Genomic DNA, 20,908 nt, shown 5'->3' on the forward strand with positions numbered 1-20,908 from the left:
AAACCAGACGAAAGATATTGGAGTTATAGAGGGCTGGTCAGGTTTTTTAATTGGAATGATTATAGAATTGCGCCAAACATCTGGGAATTTTTGTGTGTTCTAGATAAGGTTATAAATTTCGAGAAGTTTGGAGAGAGATGTATTAGAGAGATTTTTTAAAAATATATAAGGGATATCATCGGGATCATCAGCAGATTTTGTACATGAAAACGAGGTAAATTTTAGTTTATTTAGGGTAAACAAGGCGTTCATAAACTTGACATCGTGTGGAGTTGACGAGATGGTGGAGAAAGATTGAGCGCGTAAAGAACTGGGAGTAAAAGCCATATTACTTTTATTGAATCTGTCTTCAACCCTATTAGCGAGTGTGTCGGAAATGAATTGACTGTCAGAGATAACTGTGTTGTTGAAGATGATAGGAGAAATAGTTAAGATATAGGAATGAAGGATGACTAAATTCATAGGATGAAGGTTAGTTTTATTGCCTTGGATTTGTGAAACAGTTTTTTTTATAAATGAGAGTGGAGTTATCATATCCACTGGTAACTTTAACATCCTAATATATAAGACTAAATAATGTAAACTAAATTGTAACATATAACTTTTAACTGGTTTTTACCCAGATATTTAGTGGCTCAAAAAATGTACACCTAGACACTGATGATGGAATATGGATTCCGAAAACGATTTGTCTTCATGACATAGCCCGTTTGGGTTTTTTAATTTATGTACCTTTTATAAAGGATTTTAACAATTTTTTTTTGTAATGATCTTTCTTTTATCTTAGTATAGATTAGGGCAAGATCTTTCATTAACGATTGTCAGCGGTATGTCAGTGGTAAATTTACTGGCTTCATTTAGAGGGTCGTTGGTGACTAAGGAATTTTCGAGAAATTTTCTCGAAAAGATAATTCTAGAAAACCCTAATTTTTGTGTTTTTATAGGATTTGAGTGCAGCTTTTAGTTCGAAATAGTTTATACGAGAAGGAAGGAAGATATATATAAGGAAGAAAAGAGTAAAATTAAAATTAAAACATCTTTATCAACGTCTGGCTATGTCTTGCAATTTTTAGAAGGCTCCAGATTAAGGCAGTTATCTGAATTGTGTTTCGAAACTATTTTACGGAAGAAAAGAGTATATATGGTTAGGTCCAGATTTGTTGCAAAACTTTTATTTTAAATTTTCTGCCAGAATCTTGGCTGTCTCTTAATTGTCAAGGATAACCTTTTGATTAAAAAAGAGATTGGATATTTTAAGGTTATTTTTTATTAACATTTTTTTTCCAAACTGGACTTGGGCTAGTATTTGAAGTACATAAAGTTTTCTTACTTAATTAAATAAAATCGTGTCTAAATTTGGCAAAAGATGAAGTAAAAATATACAGAGAGCAGAAAAAATGAATAAATGCGAGAGAAAGAGAGAAATTCTATTTATCATATATGCTGTGATTAGATTTGACATCGGAAGATTTATCAGAGGATGCACTTATATATACTCTTGTAAGTCGGAGGTAGGCTGTTCTTTTAACTTTTTTAAGATTCTAGTGATACGGTTTTTTAATGATCTTTTCCTTGTACCTATGTAGAGCTGCAATAAGTCCTTTTGAATACCATCTATGTTGGAGGATTTTTAAGCTTCTTGTAGTGGGGTGATACATACAAAAGAGTTTTCAAGAAATGTAATAAGTTGCGTGGATTTGAGTGTAAAATTAGTCGGATTATCTTTGTAAATCATTTCTATAGCGGAAATATAATAAGGTTTCATCGAGTAATCCAATCAAAGATTAGATTTGGACATTTTTTGGCTGGTTTGGGTGGCATCGAAAATGTCGAAGGAGGAAAAGAACTTAATAGAGCAAGAATACCGGATGAAGATAGAATGGTAGGAGTATCAGGAGGACTGTCATTGAAGTGTTCCCTTTTTTGTCCTACTGCCAACATGCGCTTTGAATTAGTACGACGAGAGATGGATAAATCCATAATGGCAGCCAGGATGGATATGTAGTTAACGGAGATGGACTCAATTTCCGAAGATAGAAATTCTTTTGATGAAGGTAAGGATTCAGGATTAAGGATTCCTTAGAGTCAGCTGAAAATGAAGAAGAGGGAGGAGCATTAGCTGCAATGAGTGTGTGATCTGGTCAACTGGAGACTTTGCAATCAGACTCCACGGTACGACCTGTAAGCTTACAAAGAAAACACTATAGTCTGTCAGAGAATAAAAATATTTTAAAGGATGTATTTTCATGGTTAATTAACAGAGAAGATTGCATTTCTAAGTTCACCTTGTCAGCTATTACAAATGTTACCCTAGGAAAACTCATGATATATGCCTATTGATCATCTGATGTTCCGTATTTTTTAGGGACTGCTCGATTAGTGAATGCGGGATGGAAGGAGATACATTTGAAATAAGGATTCTTTTGGTCGCAGAAAGAAGCCTGCAGATAAAGATGACGGTGGAATTAATTATGACGTTCGGTGTATTAGTTGATCAACGATGTCGGTAGAAGTGAGGAAAATGCAGATTCGATTATTCGAAATGCGAGATGTAAAAGTAATATTGTTTGGATAAACTATTTCACCAATTTCTTTAATATATTTAAATAAAACAGTATTCAAAATGGAGTGTATGACAATAACTTGTTCCCTTTTAGAAAACGAACGGGAAGGAGGTCTAGAGACTGCGTCAACGACATATGATTTTGGGTTGGAATTGAAGTTGTTTTGTGTAAATGTAAATATTTAATTGCTGTTCATGATGTGTAGTCCTGGTTACCCAGACCGTAACACAATACCTAAATGTGAGTACCTAATGGACCCTCTTCCAAACTGGAAAGAAAGAAAAAAAGGATCTCACCTATTTCTTGGGATTTTCACTGGTTTTCTTTAATTACACCAATATAGCCGCAATTAAATTCGACTATTGAAATATAAAACCAAATTTGATACTCGTTTTCTGATCACATTGTGATTAAAGAACTTCGCTTCGTATTGTTAACTCGTCGATGAATTACTTTATCTGTTTAACACTGTTTAAATCTTTAAAATCCGTGAGGAACTTTAAAAAGGGTGTTTAACCTTTGACAGTTATTTGACGTTTTTTGAATCGATTATTTGAAGCTTTATTTATAAACTTCAACATTTTATTTGCAATTTCTTAAACAAGAAAAAAAATGCTATTTGATTTCCTCTGGGCCATAGAAGGTTTTGGATTTTTTTAAATGTTTTTTTTATTTGCTTTATATTGAGCCTACATACAAGTGTATGACATAAAAAAGTCAAAGTTATTAGAAATTTTTATATGCTAAAAATTTGTTATTCTTCAAACTGATTTTTAAAAACAAATTTAATATAATCTTGATGTTTTTTTTTTAATAATTTAAAACGAAGCCATAAAAATCGATATCTATTTACAAAATAACCCTAGAGTGACTGTTTGGACAAGTACAGTTGTTTAAATAATCGGTCTCCTGGATAAACAAATTGAATAACTCATAAACTGTATGGTCGTTCTGTATGATATTTAGCACACTTTAAAAACTCATTAACTGCCATAATTTTAAATAGTTGTATTACATATCGTTATGCAAAAAATAAAGTTATTTATATTTATATTAACATTTATAAATTTTACTTAAAAAATGAGGGTTTTTAAATTATCTCGGTCAATTCTTTATGTATTTTAATTATAAAAATCTCAATATTAGAGAACATTTTATGATCTATAACTTTTATTTTAACCATATTTTAACATGAATAAGAAACGTTTTATGCGCATAAACTTTTTTCACTTTTTACGATTGTTTAATAAAAAAGCAAAGCAAAATTAGCTGAAGTCTTTACATAATTGTCATCAGCTACCCCTCATATACCTTTTAGAGACTTTAAATACCTGTTTAAGATTTTTTCAGCTTTTTTAGAGTTGTAGATCATAAAAAGTTATGTAATTTTTAAGGGTATCCAAATTAAAATACATGAAACTATTAACCGAAATAGTTGCAAAAAAAAACCTTATTTTTGCAGTTATTTATAAATTATAATAACTAATAAAGTGCGCTAAATATCAATCAGAGCAAATAGTTTATAGGTTATTTATTCTGTTTATAAACATTTATAATAACGTTGATATCGTTTATGCCACAAACTTATTTAGAGGCTTATGAAAAACTGGTGAAAAACACACTTTCTAAAAAAACAGAATCTTCTATGACCATTACTAGGTAAGAGAGCATTTTATATTTAAAACCAAAGCATTTTATTCTTAAAATCATACTTCCATTGTCTATTAACAGTAAGAGCTGAAAATTGAAGGGACCATAAATGAAGATCTGAATTGTGCGATCCAACTTACATATGGCGTATGCGGTAAAGAAGTAAAAATTTATAACCCGTTAAAATGATGGTATTCGTAAAATACCGCTTCGGAAAAGTAGAATAGAGAACCAATTGAGCTCGGTTTTTTTTTTAGATTTGAACTTTTTCAAAATGAAGCGCGATTGCAAAATTTGCAATATCTTGGCTTCTGTGGCACGTAAAACATAATTTTTTTTTTTTAAACTGGGATAGGCCAACAAAAAGTTGTTTACATAATCGCTTTCTACGATAAACAAATCGTCACTATTTTTATTAGTTACATTACATACCATTATGCAAAAACAAAGTTATTAAAATTTATAAATTTCTGCAAAATCAAGGGTTTTTTGCAATTATTTTGGTGAATTCTTTATATATTTTAATTTAGAAACTCACAAATGGAAGAACTTTTTGAATCTACAATTTTTATTTTAACTATTTTTCTCTAAACTGGATAAAAAACGTTTATAGCCAAAATCACCTGTATGTCTTCACAGATTTATTATTAACTAACCCTCATATATCTTTTAGAACCTTCAAATATCTGTATAAAATTTTTACGTGAAACCAATCATTTTTTCCCAGATGGACCTTTGTATAAATTAGTTCTCCGATAAAGATGAACTTATTTCTACTTTTCAATACAATAACTAAAGATAGCTAAATAAATACATATTTACTCACTAATTTGTTTTTCCGAAGTTTATTATATCATAATTATAATACCAACGAAAACGTAAAATTCAAATTAATGCATCTCGAATATGACGAGTGCACCCTGGCGATAATAAAAAATGATGAATGAAAAAAAAATAAACATTTTTTCAAGTTCATTACGGAAACAGTAAAATAAAAACGGAAAAGGTGTAAAATAAAATAATATAAAAAAAGTTTCTATTTACTTACCAGAGTGTAATATCCATCTTTGACAAGCCGAAGGATTTTTGTCGGAAATCTGAACATTCTTAATCCATGAATATTGTATGGTGATAAACCACATTTGTAATAACAACAAATATTTCCGATCATCTGTAAAAAACCATTTATTTATTATGGAAGTAACATTATTTTAATTTAAAATCACTTTTTTCAAATATTATCGAATGTATGTATTATCCGGTAAAATTTATTTCTAAATACCTAATTTGTTCATTTCTCATACAATGTTTTTTTATGTTTTAAACACATATAATTAAAATGTTTTACTTACCTCGGACCAAATTTTTGTAATACACTTCCAAATAAAATAAAATATTTAAATTCTTTAAACTTATTTAGATATAGGAAGATTTAGAAGCCACAGTACGTTTATGTACAATTTTAGTTGACACAATATTTACTAGTTGATAGTAATAACTCTATTTTAAATGAATATGTTAAGTGATTCAAGGTCTGTTTTTTGTTACATTTTTATTTGTAAGTAAACCTGTTGCTACTATGTCAGTGAAATATTGCAACGCTGGTGAATTTAATTCAGGGGATCAAAAATGGACGTTTAGTTTAGTCTTTAACTTTTTCACATAGCACCATCTAGTATAATGTATATCAAACAAACAATGGTATATTAAAATCTATTGAGAAAGAAAGAGTGGTGACATCTAGTGACTGTCTCAATTAGAATCAAACAAATTTATACATTGCGTTGGCTAACTAGTCCTATTTAAACAATGGTCTTTCAGAAAGACGCGCCCTCAAAGAACTTTATAACAACCCTGACATTGTCATCCTTCCGGCCGACAAAGGTAATGCCACAGTCATTTTTAACTCTTATAATTATTTCGACAAAATATTCGAACTTCTCAATTCCACAGAATACAAACGCGTCCCAAACGATCCCACCACCTATCTAGAAAAAACGACCAAATCCATCATAAATAAGTCTACTCTACCTTCACACATCAAAAAATCTCTTATACCAAGAGAAAAATCATCCCGAATTCCAAAGATATACGGCCTTCCAAAAATCCATAAGCCCAATGTTCCCCTAAGACCCATCGTCAGTGCATACAACTGCCCCACTCAGAAATTGGCAAAACATCTCGCTTTATCCTTACAACCATTAGCCGAAAAAGCTTCGTTTTTTGTCAAAAACTCTTTTCATTTTATTGATCTTCTGAAAAATATTTCTATTTCACCCTCAGATATACTAGTTAGTTTTGACTAATTGTGAACTTTGACTTAAGGAGAATATGATTTTCGTTCGAAAACCAAACATTTCTTAAGAAATCGGGATCTTCGTACACTATACTCAACACTCTTCCACAATAAACCTCTGCACGTTCGTTTGCAACGTTTACTCTTAGTCCAATTTCAAAATATGCACCATTGAGGCGCAAACAAGCTTCATAACGTTTTTCCAGATTATCCGACATAGTTATAAAAGTGTTTGCTGTAGTAAAGTGAATATGATTTTTGTTCGAAAACCAAACATTTCTTAAGAAATCGGGATCTTCGTACACTATACAACACTCGTCCACAGTAAATTTTACACGTTTGTTTGCAACGATTAAGGATAACCACTAAGAGATTTGAGCAGTCAATGTGTGGATGTTTCACTGATTTTAATTTATACGCAGTACGTCGAAGGCTTCGTTTAGGAGACTGTAAGATCTGATCTAGACCGCGTCCTTGATTATTGTTGGTAAGAACTGTTTTTAGACGACCGGAAGAGCCTTTGCACTGACACAACACACTAGCAATGTCCCGAATTTTTTTAACGATTGCTAACATTACACTTTTACTGGGAGACCGCCTTGTTAAATACTTTTCGATATTTTTCTGACACTTGTTTCAAACTTGGGTTTTCGTCAGTTCTCATATGGACGGAAATAATGCCCTACTATGAACACTTTGTCCTCAGTTGTGAGAATCATTTTCACGACGGTTTTAATAAAAGAGCACTGTTAATTTGACAGTTAATGACATATAAGCCCAATCAAATAAATACGTATTGCCTTCTCAATTTCACAAACATCCAAATTTCGGTATTGTTTGTTTTGGTGAATGCCAATATTTAGGTTGTAAACTTATCCATTCGCTTTAAAATTGTCGAGGTTATTAAATTCAAATATACAAGTCATTAGAATATAAAGACAGGCTAAAGACAGTATTTTGAAAATATTGTCTGCAACTATTATTATGAGGGAGAGCAGCAATAGACCGTATTGTTTTTGAAGTTATACTTCTATATGCGCGTTCGACGTTGGAAATTTGTACGGGAGTGAATCGGCGAAATCATTACATATGTAAGATATAGGTAAGAGAGAGACAGAAGATATATTTTTTTTCTTTCTGTATGACAGAGAACTGTCAATTTTGAAATACATTACTGTTATATCTAATTGGCAAATTTTTTGCGTGTTTTGTTCATACGCTGGTATATGTGAGTTCGAATCCCAATACGAATTTCCTTTTTCATTTTTGAAATATTTTAATATAAAATGAAAATTTACAACATAATCCGAGTTGTTGGTTTTTTATTTTTATCTTCCACAAACATTTTTTGAACTTTTACTTCTATACGCGCGTTCGACGTAAGGAGTGAATCCGCAAAATCATTACATATGTAAGATATAGGTAAGAGACAGAAGATATACTTTTTCTCTCTTTCTCTCTCGAGAATAAAAATGTTCCTTTTGTAAATATATTTAATATTTATTAATATCCCAGATTTAGCCATACGGCTCACACTCCCTCTAAGGGGAAAATTCACTCATCCCAGATACCTAGGGTATCAAAAGGATTGAGCTCTGGTGGGACTCTTTCCGTGTTATCGAGCCCTAGGTGACTTGGTTTGCTGGAGTATCTCCCAAAAATTTTCGTACACATCTGGACGTCGCGAGGAGTACAGCTTTCTGCATGGCCTTATAAAGATGTTCATTTAGACCCAGCTGTTTGATGTTCGCTAGGAGGTTTTTTAATATTATTATTACTTTTTTATTAATATTATTATCATGGTAAATTAAACATATGCGTAAGTAAGTTATGTATATTGTCATTTTTAAATACTTATAAATATTGTATTTTAATTTGTATTGAATTATTATATTGAATTATGTTGCACGTGTATTGTATTGTACTTTTAATTTTAATAACAGAATAAACAATGAATTTTACTGCAGAGTATGTGTAAATTTTTTTTTGCATTCAACTCCTTTCATACATATATGAAAATAAAAATATACATTTTCATCAAAATATTCATTCAATCCTTCATTTACTATACTCCTATTGCAGGTCAAATGTTGTTTATATACAGCAAACGATGCGCCATATACCTATATACCTAATTCCGTTTCTCTTTCTGCTCTCTCTTACATATAGCATTACATATGTAATGTGCAGATTGACTCCCATATAAATTTGTAATAGCGAACGCGTGTATAGAAGTATAACTTCTACCGGCAGTTCCACTGGACTACCACACCTGTTTTTTTTGTGCAATAAAGACTTCATTAATATGGCTACTTTTTTACTAAAAACAAATCCCGCATCGTAGAGGGGATTCGGAACAAAAAGTTACCGAGTTCAAGTGCATCACATTGTTTTCTCCAATTAAGACATTCATTTATAAGAAGTCCTAGGAACTAACTGATGAAACATTCTTAATGATTACTATTTATACTTAAATTAATTGGGGTAACACATAGTTGCCTATTATGAAACTGCATAAAAAGAGTTTTTTGGGTATTATAACATATTAGGTAATTATTACAGAATCATTATTATAAAATATTAGGTAATTATTACAGAATCATATGAAGACAAAAACGCAGATTTATAAAACATTAGTGCGAAGTATTATGACATATGGGGCCGAAAATTGGATCATAAACAAGAAAAACAGCAGTAAGATAATAGCAACAGAGATGGAATGCCTGCGAAGATGCTGCAGAGTAACAAGAATGGATAGGAGAAGTAATGACGAAATAAAGCAAAGAACATCAATAGAAACAGACATACTAACATATATAGAACAAAAAAGACTAAAGTGGTATGGACATGTAAGAAGAGCTAGCGACAGCAGATGGATAAAGAGAATAACCGAATGGAGCCCCATAGGAAGGAGGAAAAGAGGACGACCCCGAAAATCCTGGAGGAACGAAGTAGACGACGCCATGAGTAAGAGAGGACTAAACGATGGAGAATGGAACAACAGAGAGAGATGGAAACGGTTGAGCGAGGGAAGGCAGTGAATACTGTAGAATCCCTAATATATATATATATATATATATATATATATATATATATATATATATATATATATATATATATATATATATATATATATATATTACAGAATCAGCTGCAATGACGCAACTATGACGGTATTCAAACAGTCAGTCTTTATCAAACATAAAACAATATCAAACATAACAAGAACAAATTAAATTCAAACCGTTTTTGGACTATCTTAAAGCAATTAATGTTATTAATTTAACCATGTACAATATTTACATAAACATTCTATGTTTATGCTATACATTCCAATATTTAAGAATTTTATCAATCATAATTATCTTTACCTTGACCATCAATCATGTAAGAAATCATTATAATTTGATCCGTGGCGGAATCAGGAAATTTTAATGGTAATTTAGTCGTCTCAATATCAAAAGCAAGTACAATTGGTTCTGGTCTCTCTATTATGTCACTTCTTAAAGTTATTACTGGTGGCGAATCTTTTCCTTTGCATGTTATGGTATACCACGATCCACAAAATATTTTTAGGTCAATTGAGACCCTTACGTGATACGGAACATCATATTCTCTGAAATACCAAAATATTAACAATATTGTATACTAATATATGCAGTGAGGTTGTTAACAAAAATGAAGTATTTTTGAAATATACTTGGAATTACTAATCTAAAAAAAAACTTACATATCTAATACATTAATTAATTTCTATTCAATCACGATTTAATTTATCTATGTCGCATTTTTAATGTCTGAAAACACGATAGCCATATTATATATTCAAGAGAAGAATTAAGATACAAATGACAAAGCGTTCTGCTTCTGATGCATAAACAGCATGACATTTACAAATTACAACCAGTGCGGCTCTCGGCCTGACACACTGCAACTTTTACAGATCTATTGTGCTTTTCTTTGCAGCTTAAAGCTCCTCATCCAGTCCTCTTCTCTTAATGACTTTCCATAGCCTTGAGAGAGATCCTTTCATATGGAGACTGATGCGTTTGGTTTTTTCTCTTCCGAATTCTAGATACGGTAGCCTTGTGAGGCCTTCACACTGATATATAATGGCAGAGCGATTTCCTCTTCTATATGGAACCTACATGTATCCTCTTCGGCCAAACCCATGTGACTCAAATGCTTATGGGGCCTCAGTCAACAGCCGTAATATCACCCTGATAGTCTTTCGATTGTGGGTCAGTAAGTCGGCTGTGAATTTGGCCAAATGTTCCTCAATGAACGTCTTCAGCCAGTCTTTGTCCTGGTGCATTTCACCACCATTCCAAAGATTTTTCTCGTACCCATTTATCAATGGCTGCTGTTTTTTGTGGGTTCGCAATGGACCCAAAGCAGAGATTCGGGTCAATTAAAGGCTCACGAGCACCTTCTCGGGCCCGTTTATCAGCTACTATAATTAATATTAACTATTCACACCCATACATTAGTAAAAGTAAAGTGAATGTTTACAATTCCGTGAGTCCCCTTGTTACATGATGTCGCTATTACTATTACATCATTCTGTATAGCTAGTGTGACCAACTAGCCCGAACAATCCGGGACATGGCCCGGATTACGAAGTCGTGTTCCAGCGTCCCGGACAAGGTTTCCGGGCCATCCGAATTTTAAATTTTTTGGTAAAATTCTATTTTGAAATTTTAAATACGTTATTCTTCTAAGAATTCACATCAAATTAAATTGTTGGGACGAAAAAACTCGAAAATTTCTAGAGAGTAATTCTAATACCACATCCAAAACGCATGCATTTTATCGTGGTATTATGTCACAGGAAAACTCAAACTGTACACTTTTTTTCGTTTCTGTATTTTAATTATTCTCTTCCGAAAAGATTATTCAAAAATGATAACAAAACATTGCAAGAAGAATTCCCATTTTTGAAAAAAAGTAACAGTGACGTAAAATGTGATACTTGTGGATCCAAATTTTCAGTCACATCAAAAGTGAAAAACAGCAAAAAGGTGACTGAATTTTTCAAGGCAACAGCAACATCGAGCAATATTGATTTAAAGAAAGCAGCTCGGGAAGGTATTTGGACGTATGATTAAGGAAAATGTAAACTTTCGCTAAGCTGATTGCTCATCGAAAATATTTCGGAATTGCTTTGGATTGACCAAATTTCAGTCAGCTCGTACTAAATGTGAGGCAATTGTTAAAAATGTCTTTGGTCAGTGCATCGAAAATCAATTGGTTGAGGCAATGAACAACGCAATATACATCAGTAAGTATAATTACCGATGCATCTAACCATGGAAACGTAAAGATGTTCCCGGTTGTGGTGAGATATGTCGTTCCATTAGAAGGCATGAAGACGAAAATATAGAATTTAACGGCTGAAGATGGGGAAACATCTGATATTATTGTGCAGCTCTTGAGGAACACTCTTGAAAAGTACAACACCTCAAGGAAGTTAGTTTAAAACATTAACTTTAGATATTTTAACTGAACATTTCAGTCCAGCATTAAATATATTAAAATATAAATCACAAATTATTATATCCAATAAATAATAATGTTATAAACTTACACAATAATATGAGATAATGTTCAGTTTTATTCTAAGCTATAAATTTTATTATACGGGCAACATGAATTTTGATAGCAACTTGCAGCAAAATAGTATGAAAAATTGAACACGTTTTAATTTTTCCTATAGCACAGGAATTGCATGAAAATAGCGCGTTGGCATGCGCTGTCGCATAATCTGTCTTGCTTGGCTTTTGCCTAGCATGAAAATTTTCAAAAATTACTTTTAATCACTTCATGGCTTGAGTATTTGAATCTAAAATGAATTGCAATTGTTTTTTTCTCTATAGGCTAAGATGTTCAATCGGGCAGTCTTAAGAATTGAAGGTGAAGACGTAGCTGCGATTGAAATGACACAGGCTTTGGAAGATTTTCTGCAGTCGTTGAAAAGAAGAGTGGATTCACAGTTCCTGTCGTTAGCTGTATTGAACGAAGTAAACAAAGCAGACGCGGACCTCGGTATTGATAAACAAACAGTGTTGCAAACAGCCCTTCCATTTTATCAAACTTGCATCGATTATCTCGAGCAGTGGAAATCACAGTTTGAATATGGACTCATATTTGGATGAGCTACACTCGCTACCGAGCCGAATTGTAATGAAGTCGAGGCAACGAATAAATTCATGGCAGAGAATAATTGGAAAGTAGTTCTGCCTGCACCGAGAGGGAATTCATCAACATTTTATTATAAAATCAAAATTAATAGCTACAATTTAACAGTCACTGAACTGCAGTCAGATAATGTAGTGTTTTTTTTTGGCATGAAGGTGAAGGTGTTCGAGGAGCAATAGAGATAGGTTCTTGCATTCTGAAATACCTAGAAGAAAAAACCAACGCCAACAACAACAATAATCTTGAAATCATACTTTATTCAGACAATTGCTGTGGTCAGCAAAAGAACAAGTTTATAATCGGAATGTACCTGTACGCTGTTCTAAAATATAATATTAAATCTATTACACATAAATTTCTAATTGCTGATCACAAGCAAAATGAAGGAGATATAGTTCATTCTGTCATAGAAAACCATATTAAGCGAGCACTTAAATCAGGTCCCATCTATATTCCCAGTGATTACGTCAGATTAATTCAGTCTGCAAGAAAAAGAGGAAATCCGTATAAAGTACCAGAATTAGATCACCAGGACTTTATGGATTTAAAAATACTGACCCAGCAAATAGGTTCAAACTATAATAAATTATCAGACAATGAACTCATCTGATCAAGTGGCATAAAAACGCTTAAAGTGCAGAACAGTAACCCAAGAATTATTTTGGTAAAAACTACATACGAGCAAAAAGAATTTGCGCAGATCAACGTCAATCATAACAGAAGAAGCATACAAATCTCTATACCGTAGTGCGTTGCAGCCTATAAGAAAAAAATGCACATTTTTGATATAAAGGAAGCTCATATTGAACCACTTTTCTCGGCGAAAAGCGTTCCTACATTATATAAACCCATCTATGAATCTGTTTTCTTAAATTGCATTAATTATTTTAGTTGTATCTTATTAGTTGTTCTTTATTAAATTGTATTCATTTTGCGTTTTGCATTTTTCTAATAAATAAATTTTCAACGTTGCGTTAATTGGTTTAATCGTATGTTTAGTTGTAATTGCATTGATTACTTTAGTTTTATCTTATTAGTTATTCTTTATTATATTGTATTAATTTTGCATTTTGCCTTTTTTTTAATAAATCAATAATTTTCGACATGTTTTATTAATCTTACTTCAGCTGTAGTTTTTCCAGATATAGGTCTGATAGTCGTAATATGTTACAGACAGTTAAAATATAAAATGGTTTCGTGTTATAATATAACTAATAGTGAAGGATCATAACAAAAAAGTGCTGTTAACCACATGCCTTCTTGAAAAAAAGGCTTTACCGAAGGTTTAATGTTGGTAGATGAGCTGGGAACGTGCATCTTGGTGAGCATTATAAGCGTTTCTCAAGCGTCTCTGTATAAGTTTCGTCTTCCTTTTTCAGGAATCCAACCCGATTCTGGAGCATAAGGGAGTCTTTTCGACTTCCTTGCAGTGCCGTCTACACGAGTCCCTTTTGGCTTTACGGATTTTTTTGGTGTACTGCGTCAGTTTTTCTCTGTAATTATCCCACTCTTTGTTGGATTCGTATAATGACTTTGTATAATGTTCCCTATTAAATAGCCTTCTTACCGCTGCCTTAAGTTTTTATAAATATGTATTCCACCAAGGTGTATTTTTCTTTTGCTGTCTTGATTTCTCTGAGCAGTTTTCACGGAAAGCCATCATTATGACCTCACCATTTCCATTGCCCATTCGAGACCATCCACGTCTCTAATGGTACATGAGTACCTATCATTCAAACCAAATCTCACTACGAGTAAGTTCAGAGATCATTAATTGTATATAAGTATTTACTTACTAATATATTATTTCTTAGATGTCCTTCTTCTTCTTTAGGTGCCGTCTCCCGATCGGAGGTTGGATATCATCATCACTAACCTCTATCTACTGCTGCTCTGAAGAGTTCTATAGAACTGCATTTAAACCCGTCCCTTAAATTCTTCAACCATGACACTCTCCTTCTTCCTATACTCCTTCCTCCTCTCATCTTTCTCTGTATTATCAGCCTTAGCAGTTCATATCGCTGTCCCCTTATTACGTGTCCCAGATATTGCAACTTTCTTATTTTTATTGTGTTTATTATTTCGCATTCTTTGTCATTTCTCGCAATACTCCGTGTTAGTTTTCTTCTGTGTCCATGCTATTCTAAGCATCCTCCTGTAACACCACATTTTAAAGGACTGTAACTTATTTATGTGTTCTTGCTTTAATGTCCAGCTTTCAAGTCCATATTGCAGTATCGAAAACACGTAGCATCTCAGTGCTCTTACTCTCAGTTCTAATCTAAGATCTTTGTTGCAGAGAATTGTTTTCATTTTTACAAACGCATTTCTTGCTATTTCTATCCTTGCTCTTATTTCGGTTGTTTGATCATTATTGTCTGAAATCCAGGTTCCTAGGTATTTGTATTTATCAACCCTTTCTATCGGTACATTTCCGAATGTATGTTTGTTGGTATATTTGTTTTCTTTGTTATTATCATGTATTTGGTCTTTTTTATATATATATTTTTAGTCCATATTTTTCACAGAAACTGTTTGTTTTGTTTAGCAGTAATTGGAGTTGTTCGGCAGAGCTTGCCATAATCACGGTGTCATATGCATATCTTATGTTGTTAATAGATCTTCCGTTAATTATTATTCCTTCACTTTGAGATAGTAATGCTTCTTCAAAAATGGCTTCACTATATACATTAAATACTAATGGGGGTTATAATACATCCTTGCCTAACTCCTCTCCTGATTTCAATTTATGGACTGGGTTCGTTATCTATTACGATTTGTGCTATATATATATATATATATATATATATATATATATATATATATATATATATATATATATATATATATATCTTAAATGATGGCTCCTTTAATGACTCTTTCCCAAGTTAATTTCATTCTAACTTGGCTGCAAATACGTCTGCCTTTCATAATCTTTGTGTAAAGGTACTTTTGTTATCCTTGTGCGACCTTTAACTCCGTGCGACAAATGAAAAAGAACATGTTGTTTTTTTCTAAAAACTTAGCTTTTAATCATTACATACCATAAGTAGTGTGAAAAATCTATATATTAGTACGAAGTATGTCCTCCTTTAGCAGAAATGACCTCTCCAACACATCTGTGCATTGATTCCACTAGTTTGGTGCACATGTTCTTTACTTCATCATCGTCGAACCACACTTGTATATCCCTTAACATTTTTTCTTTTGTAGTGCAATTAATTCATCTTTCGTTTCTTGAAAACCTGTCATAAGTTCTCAATGGAATTATTTAGATCTGGCGAATTGCCAGGTCAATCAAGCACTTTTACTTTATTTTCCCGCATACAATTCTGGAATAATTTCGAATTGTGACAAAGGACAAAGTCATGTTGAAATATTCTGTCAAATGTTTCCATGAATGAAAAAATCGTTCGGCGTAATATTTCAATATATTTGGCAGAATGCATCATGCCTTTAATAGGAACTAAGCTTCCAGTGCCATTTTTTGTCAAAAAATCTCAAAACATCTGTTTAGAAGGGTATTTTATAGTCTGTTGGATATAATCTCGTTGCAGAGATTCACCTTCACTTCGTTTAACAAAACTTGAGTTATATCTCTGCATAAATAAATGTGATTGATTCATCACTGAAAATCAGCTTTTTTAAGTCATCAACAGTATATGATCGGTATTTTTTTGTACATGCAAACCGTCTTTTTATCATTTTATGTGTTAGACATTTTTTTTCTTCGCTTTTCTTGCCTTCCAGTCAACATCCAGAAGCCTTTTTCGTGTAGTTAAGGTACTCACTTCAACACCTTAATCCAATAAATCTCTTTATGAAAGAGTGAAAGGAAAGTATGTGCTTGTCTTTTTTGGATTTAGTTTGCTATTTCTTATTAAACATCAACAAGATGTTTGCAATTTACAAGATTTAAATTTTATTTCAAAGTAATAATCTATACCTGACAGCTTTTAGAATGGAGATGATAGGTAGATCGACAATAAAATTAATAGAAGGTTTAAGTAAACAGTAACATCATGTAGAAAAGAGAAAGAAGTTGTCTAATTTACTTTATATATTATACAAATAATTACAAATTATATATCACTCACCTTATATCCAAAATATTTTCCATTTGATCAACATTTTTGTTAGAATGTGTACTCTGAACATTGGAATTTGCCAATGTACTTGTTAACATTTCTGTGTAAAAAGCATTGGAATGTTCTTTTTGTTTATTTTTGCGCACATTTTTTAGAATTTCCTTCCTAACTTTCATTAAATCAGTTTGATTTACAAAAGAAAGTTTAATATATTTTTGTTTTAATCCAATAAGATGATTGGCCTATAAACATAAAAAAGCTGTGACAGAGTATATGTTTATCTATTATAATATATTATTAATATTTAATATCATATTGTCAGTGAAACCCAAAAATTGTATAATTCCGAAAAATGCAACTAGAAATCTTTGTTTAAAAAGGTTCTGAAACTGTTTTCTTGTGGCATGTCTAAGTTAGGAAAATTTCCGAGAGCTATAAGCAGAATTTCAGATTAGCTCACCCTTATCTCCATTATTATCGGATATATTCATGGAAGCTTTCGAACAAAGCATAGTACCCAAACAAGACAAACAACATACTATCTGGTGGAGATATGTAGATGATGTGTTCTTCATTTTAGCTCATGGACCAGAAGCATTGAATAAATTTCTGATGGAAATCAACAATAAAGCTGTGGAAAGATGGCGAAACCATATATGTCTACATACAACTATATTTTTGATAGTTTTCAGGAGAGCCCTTTTAAGGTTTCAAACTTAATATTAATTCGGTGATAAAAGGTATTGTTATGTTTTTTGTGCAATAGTACAAAGAACTGAATGTACTTCCAATGTGTGAAACATGAACGAAGATTATTTGATAGTTTTTGGAATATCTTAGATATTTTAGATAATATGTGGTTTTGCCATCGTATAAATTAATTGTTTTATGTATATATTGTTTTGAAAGGGAAATGAAAAACAAAACATTTGTATTTTATGTTAATGCTTGAAATGTTACAAATTGGGTTTGTATAACCAATTAGTCTTCTGAATCCGAATCCAAGGCATCATCGCAAAATTCGTCATATTGTTTTGCGTTGGATGTGGTTGGCAAATTTTCATAAAAGGCATGGCAGTCTTTGTCTATCAGGTCTAACATCGATAAAAGGTCCTTCTTTTTCTTTGGATTAATATCCAAGGGGCTATTGTATGAGCGAGGGACAGTTATGGTAGCCAGTGATGGTCGACCTCTTTTTCCCCTTTTTGCCCTTCTTATATCTAGAGTTTTAAATGGCGCTTCATAGTCAAGGGTATACTTAAACTGAATTAGCACAAACTTCTTGGTATATCTCAGTCATGTTATTAAGCCAAGATCTCTTTTCACCTTCAGTGTCGCTTGTTCGTTTGACTAGTATGTCACGTAAGAGCTTGGAAAATGCCAGAAACTCTTCTTGTCTAATATCAACCACTGCAAATTTGGATTTGCCCCTAAACGATCGTACAAACTGAAACCAGTCCCGTGGTACCATTATTTTAAAATCATTTGAAATTTGCTTTTTACACCTTTCAATTCGTGCGTTATCACTATCACACTCGAGGCGTGTATGACCTGGCAAACGAAATTTCTGATCACTTATTTCTGGTTTCTTCTGAATGGCATACAAAAACATAACCGCCATATTAATGTCGCGGCTTTGTCCTCCGCACGTGTCCGAATATGTTGTTACGTAGAGGCGTAGATGATTACTTTACTGTAGAGGCATGAGGCAATTTGATCAGAACCTCTGCCTCCAATGACTTCATACCACATAAAGCAAACAGATGATTCAGTGGAAGAACAATCAAGTATAGTAAGATTATACACAGATAGTAAACGCTTATAGTAGACTATGTTAGTTGATAAATAGGGAGCTGGTAGGACTTGTTGTAAATCAAAAACCAGTACTCTTTTCGTTTCATCATTTTTAGCTATCTCTTTGTCTTTTCGTTTGCTTTGAAAGGCTTTATTAGCTTCGTTAATGTGGTCGTCCCGTTGTTCATTAATTTTTGCTCTAGTTGCCTCAGTACTAGCATTCTTTTTTAGTGTTTGATATTCGTCACATTTGCGACATGTATCGATGTAGGGCTGTTTAAATTTATACCCCGTACTATTGAATACGTCACGAAAAACATCATAACTAGCAGATTTCTTTAACCCTTTTTTTGATATATCTTCTCGATATTTTTTATGCATTTGACGGATGGTTAGGTGGCTCGGTAGAAATATTTGATTAGGATTATCTTGCCTTGCATAATGACTTTCATGTCTTTGTTATTAAAACTAGACCAAATTATATTTTGTTGTTCAGGGGTGCAATTTTGATGACAATTTTTTGTACATTTTGTTATTGGTCTAAATACTTTAGCTGAGCATAAAACTCCTTTCCTGTTTCTGTAGGCTAGACCTAAATTTTTTTTCTTAGTTTCCTCTGCACGTTTTCTGACACCTCGTTTTCTTTTCTTACTGGTCGGTTTTGTTTCATGAGTATTACTACTAACTTGTTTTTCAGAACAATCTGATCCCTCACATTCGATATCATGGATACCATCTTCTACGTCGTTTTGCAAACAATCTAAAATTATAACATACAAATGAAAAATTATGATAAAGTTTGCATAAAATAAAACTTACCCTATTTGAACCATTGTCAATCATATCAACGTTTGCTAATTCGGACAAGGTTGGCTTAAAAACTTCTGTTATTTCTTTAGGTCTAAACATCTCAGATTTTTCTTCGCAGGCTTTATTTATCTCTAAGAACTGCGATTTATCCGAATGATCAGACATGAGTATTTTTTGCTCACGTACATTTGCCTTGGTCCGCAACAATTATCGAGAAATAAAGTTCTGACCGCACTTTTTGCACAACATGTTTAATTAAATAATTTAAGCTTATAATGTACCTTAAAATCGACTATAAACAACCCAAATATGTTTGCATATATGCAATTGCCATCTTTAACAAATAATAATGTTTGGTTTATGAAAAGAAGTAAATGCAATATATGCATTTATATTTAGTTTTGCAAACTTTCAATTAAACGCATATCAACGTTAATATATCAGTGTTACTTTATAATATTTCTGCATATAGTATATTGCCACCTCCTCAAGTACCTTACTCTAAAGGTTTTATGCGGAGACAAGAATAGATATAAGATATTATATGGTATTGCCATGTTAAGATGTTACTGTTTTAAATTTATTTGCTTTTGACACCATTAATAACACAATACCTAAACATCTGCAGCATACCTTATTTTGCCATCTTCTAGATCTCATTACTACGAATATGTAGGTATAAAAATCTCAAAATGTAAAAATGTTGACATATATGCTTTTGCCATCTTTCCACAGAAAGAAGAGTCAATAAAATTCACCATGGAAAAAGAAAACAACAATTAACTTCCTATTATGGATGTGTTAATCACAAAAGAGGACACATGATACGCAACCTTGTACATGATAACTTTACAGAAAACGAAACCACACCAACAGGTGTGGGTAAAATACCACTAAAACCACAACGTAAACATCAAAAAGGGAATAATCAAATCACTATATGATAGAGCCCGAAACACCTGCTTCAATGACAATGCATTTCAGGAAGAAAAAAACGTGCTAACAAATCATCATCATCATCTTGGTGCTACAGCCCTTAGAGGGCCTCGACCTTCTCAAGCTTTCTGCGCCATTCTGTTCTGTCCCTTGCTTGCATTTTCCAGTTGCCGACTCCGATCTTCTCCGCATCTTGTGTTACCCCATCCATCCACCTCAGCTTTGGTCTACCCCGTCTTCTCATTCCCACGAGTTGCGCTGTTAGAATCTTTTTTATCATATTCGATTCAGTGGCCCGGGCTACATGTTCTGCCCACTGCAGGCGGTTTCGCTTAATTATAGTGGTAATATCTTTACCACCAAACGTATGCTTGTAGATATTCTGCAGTTCAAAGATAGAGCGGATTCATCTGTTTTCGTCATGTCTCTGATCCATATGTGAGAACGGGGACTATCAGTGTTCTATACAGACAGACAGACGTTTGTTAGCTAAGTACTTTGATAGACCATGATAACACCTGTTTGCAATTATTATTCGCCTTTTTATTTCCTCAGATGTGTTATTATTGGGG

The 20,908-nt window shown here is 32.6% G+C and overlaps 1 protein-coding gene across 1 annotated transcript in view; it reads right to left on the minus strand.

Moving 5' to 3' along the window:
• PolE1 (DNA polymerase epsilon catalytic subunit 1) overlaps positions 1-20,908 on the minus strand; it is a 323,060-nt gene that overhangs the window by 259,922 nt on the left and 42,230 nt on the right. The window contains exons 4-5 of the mRNA XM_072529917.1: positions 16,806-17,038; positions 9,882-10,126 (exon numbers count right to left, since the gene is read on the minus strand). Coding sequence (XP_072386018.1) covers positions 9,882-10,126; positions 16,806-17,038 — 478 coding nt within the window. The remainder of the gene's footprint in view (positions 1-9,881; positions 10,127-16,805; positions 17,039-20,908) is intronic.

This window comes from Diabrotica undecimpunctata, chromosome 4 (assembly GCF_040954645.1).
Source record: "Diabrotica undecimpunctata isolate CICGRU chromosome 4, icDiaUnde3, whole genome shotgun sequence".
In the NCBI taxonomy this organism is placed as follows: Eukaryota; Metazoa; Arthropoda; class Insecta; order Coleoptera; family Chrysomelidae; genus Diabrotica; species Diabrotica undecimpunctata.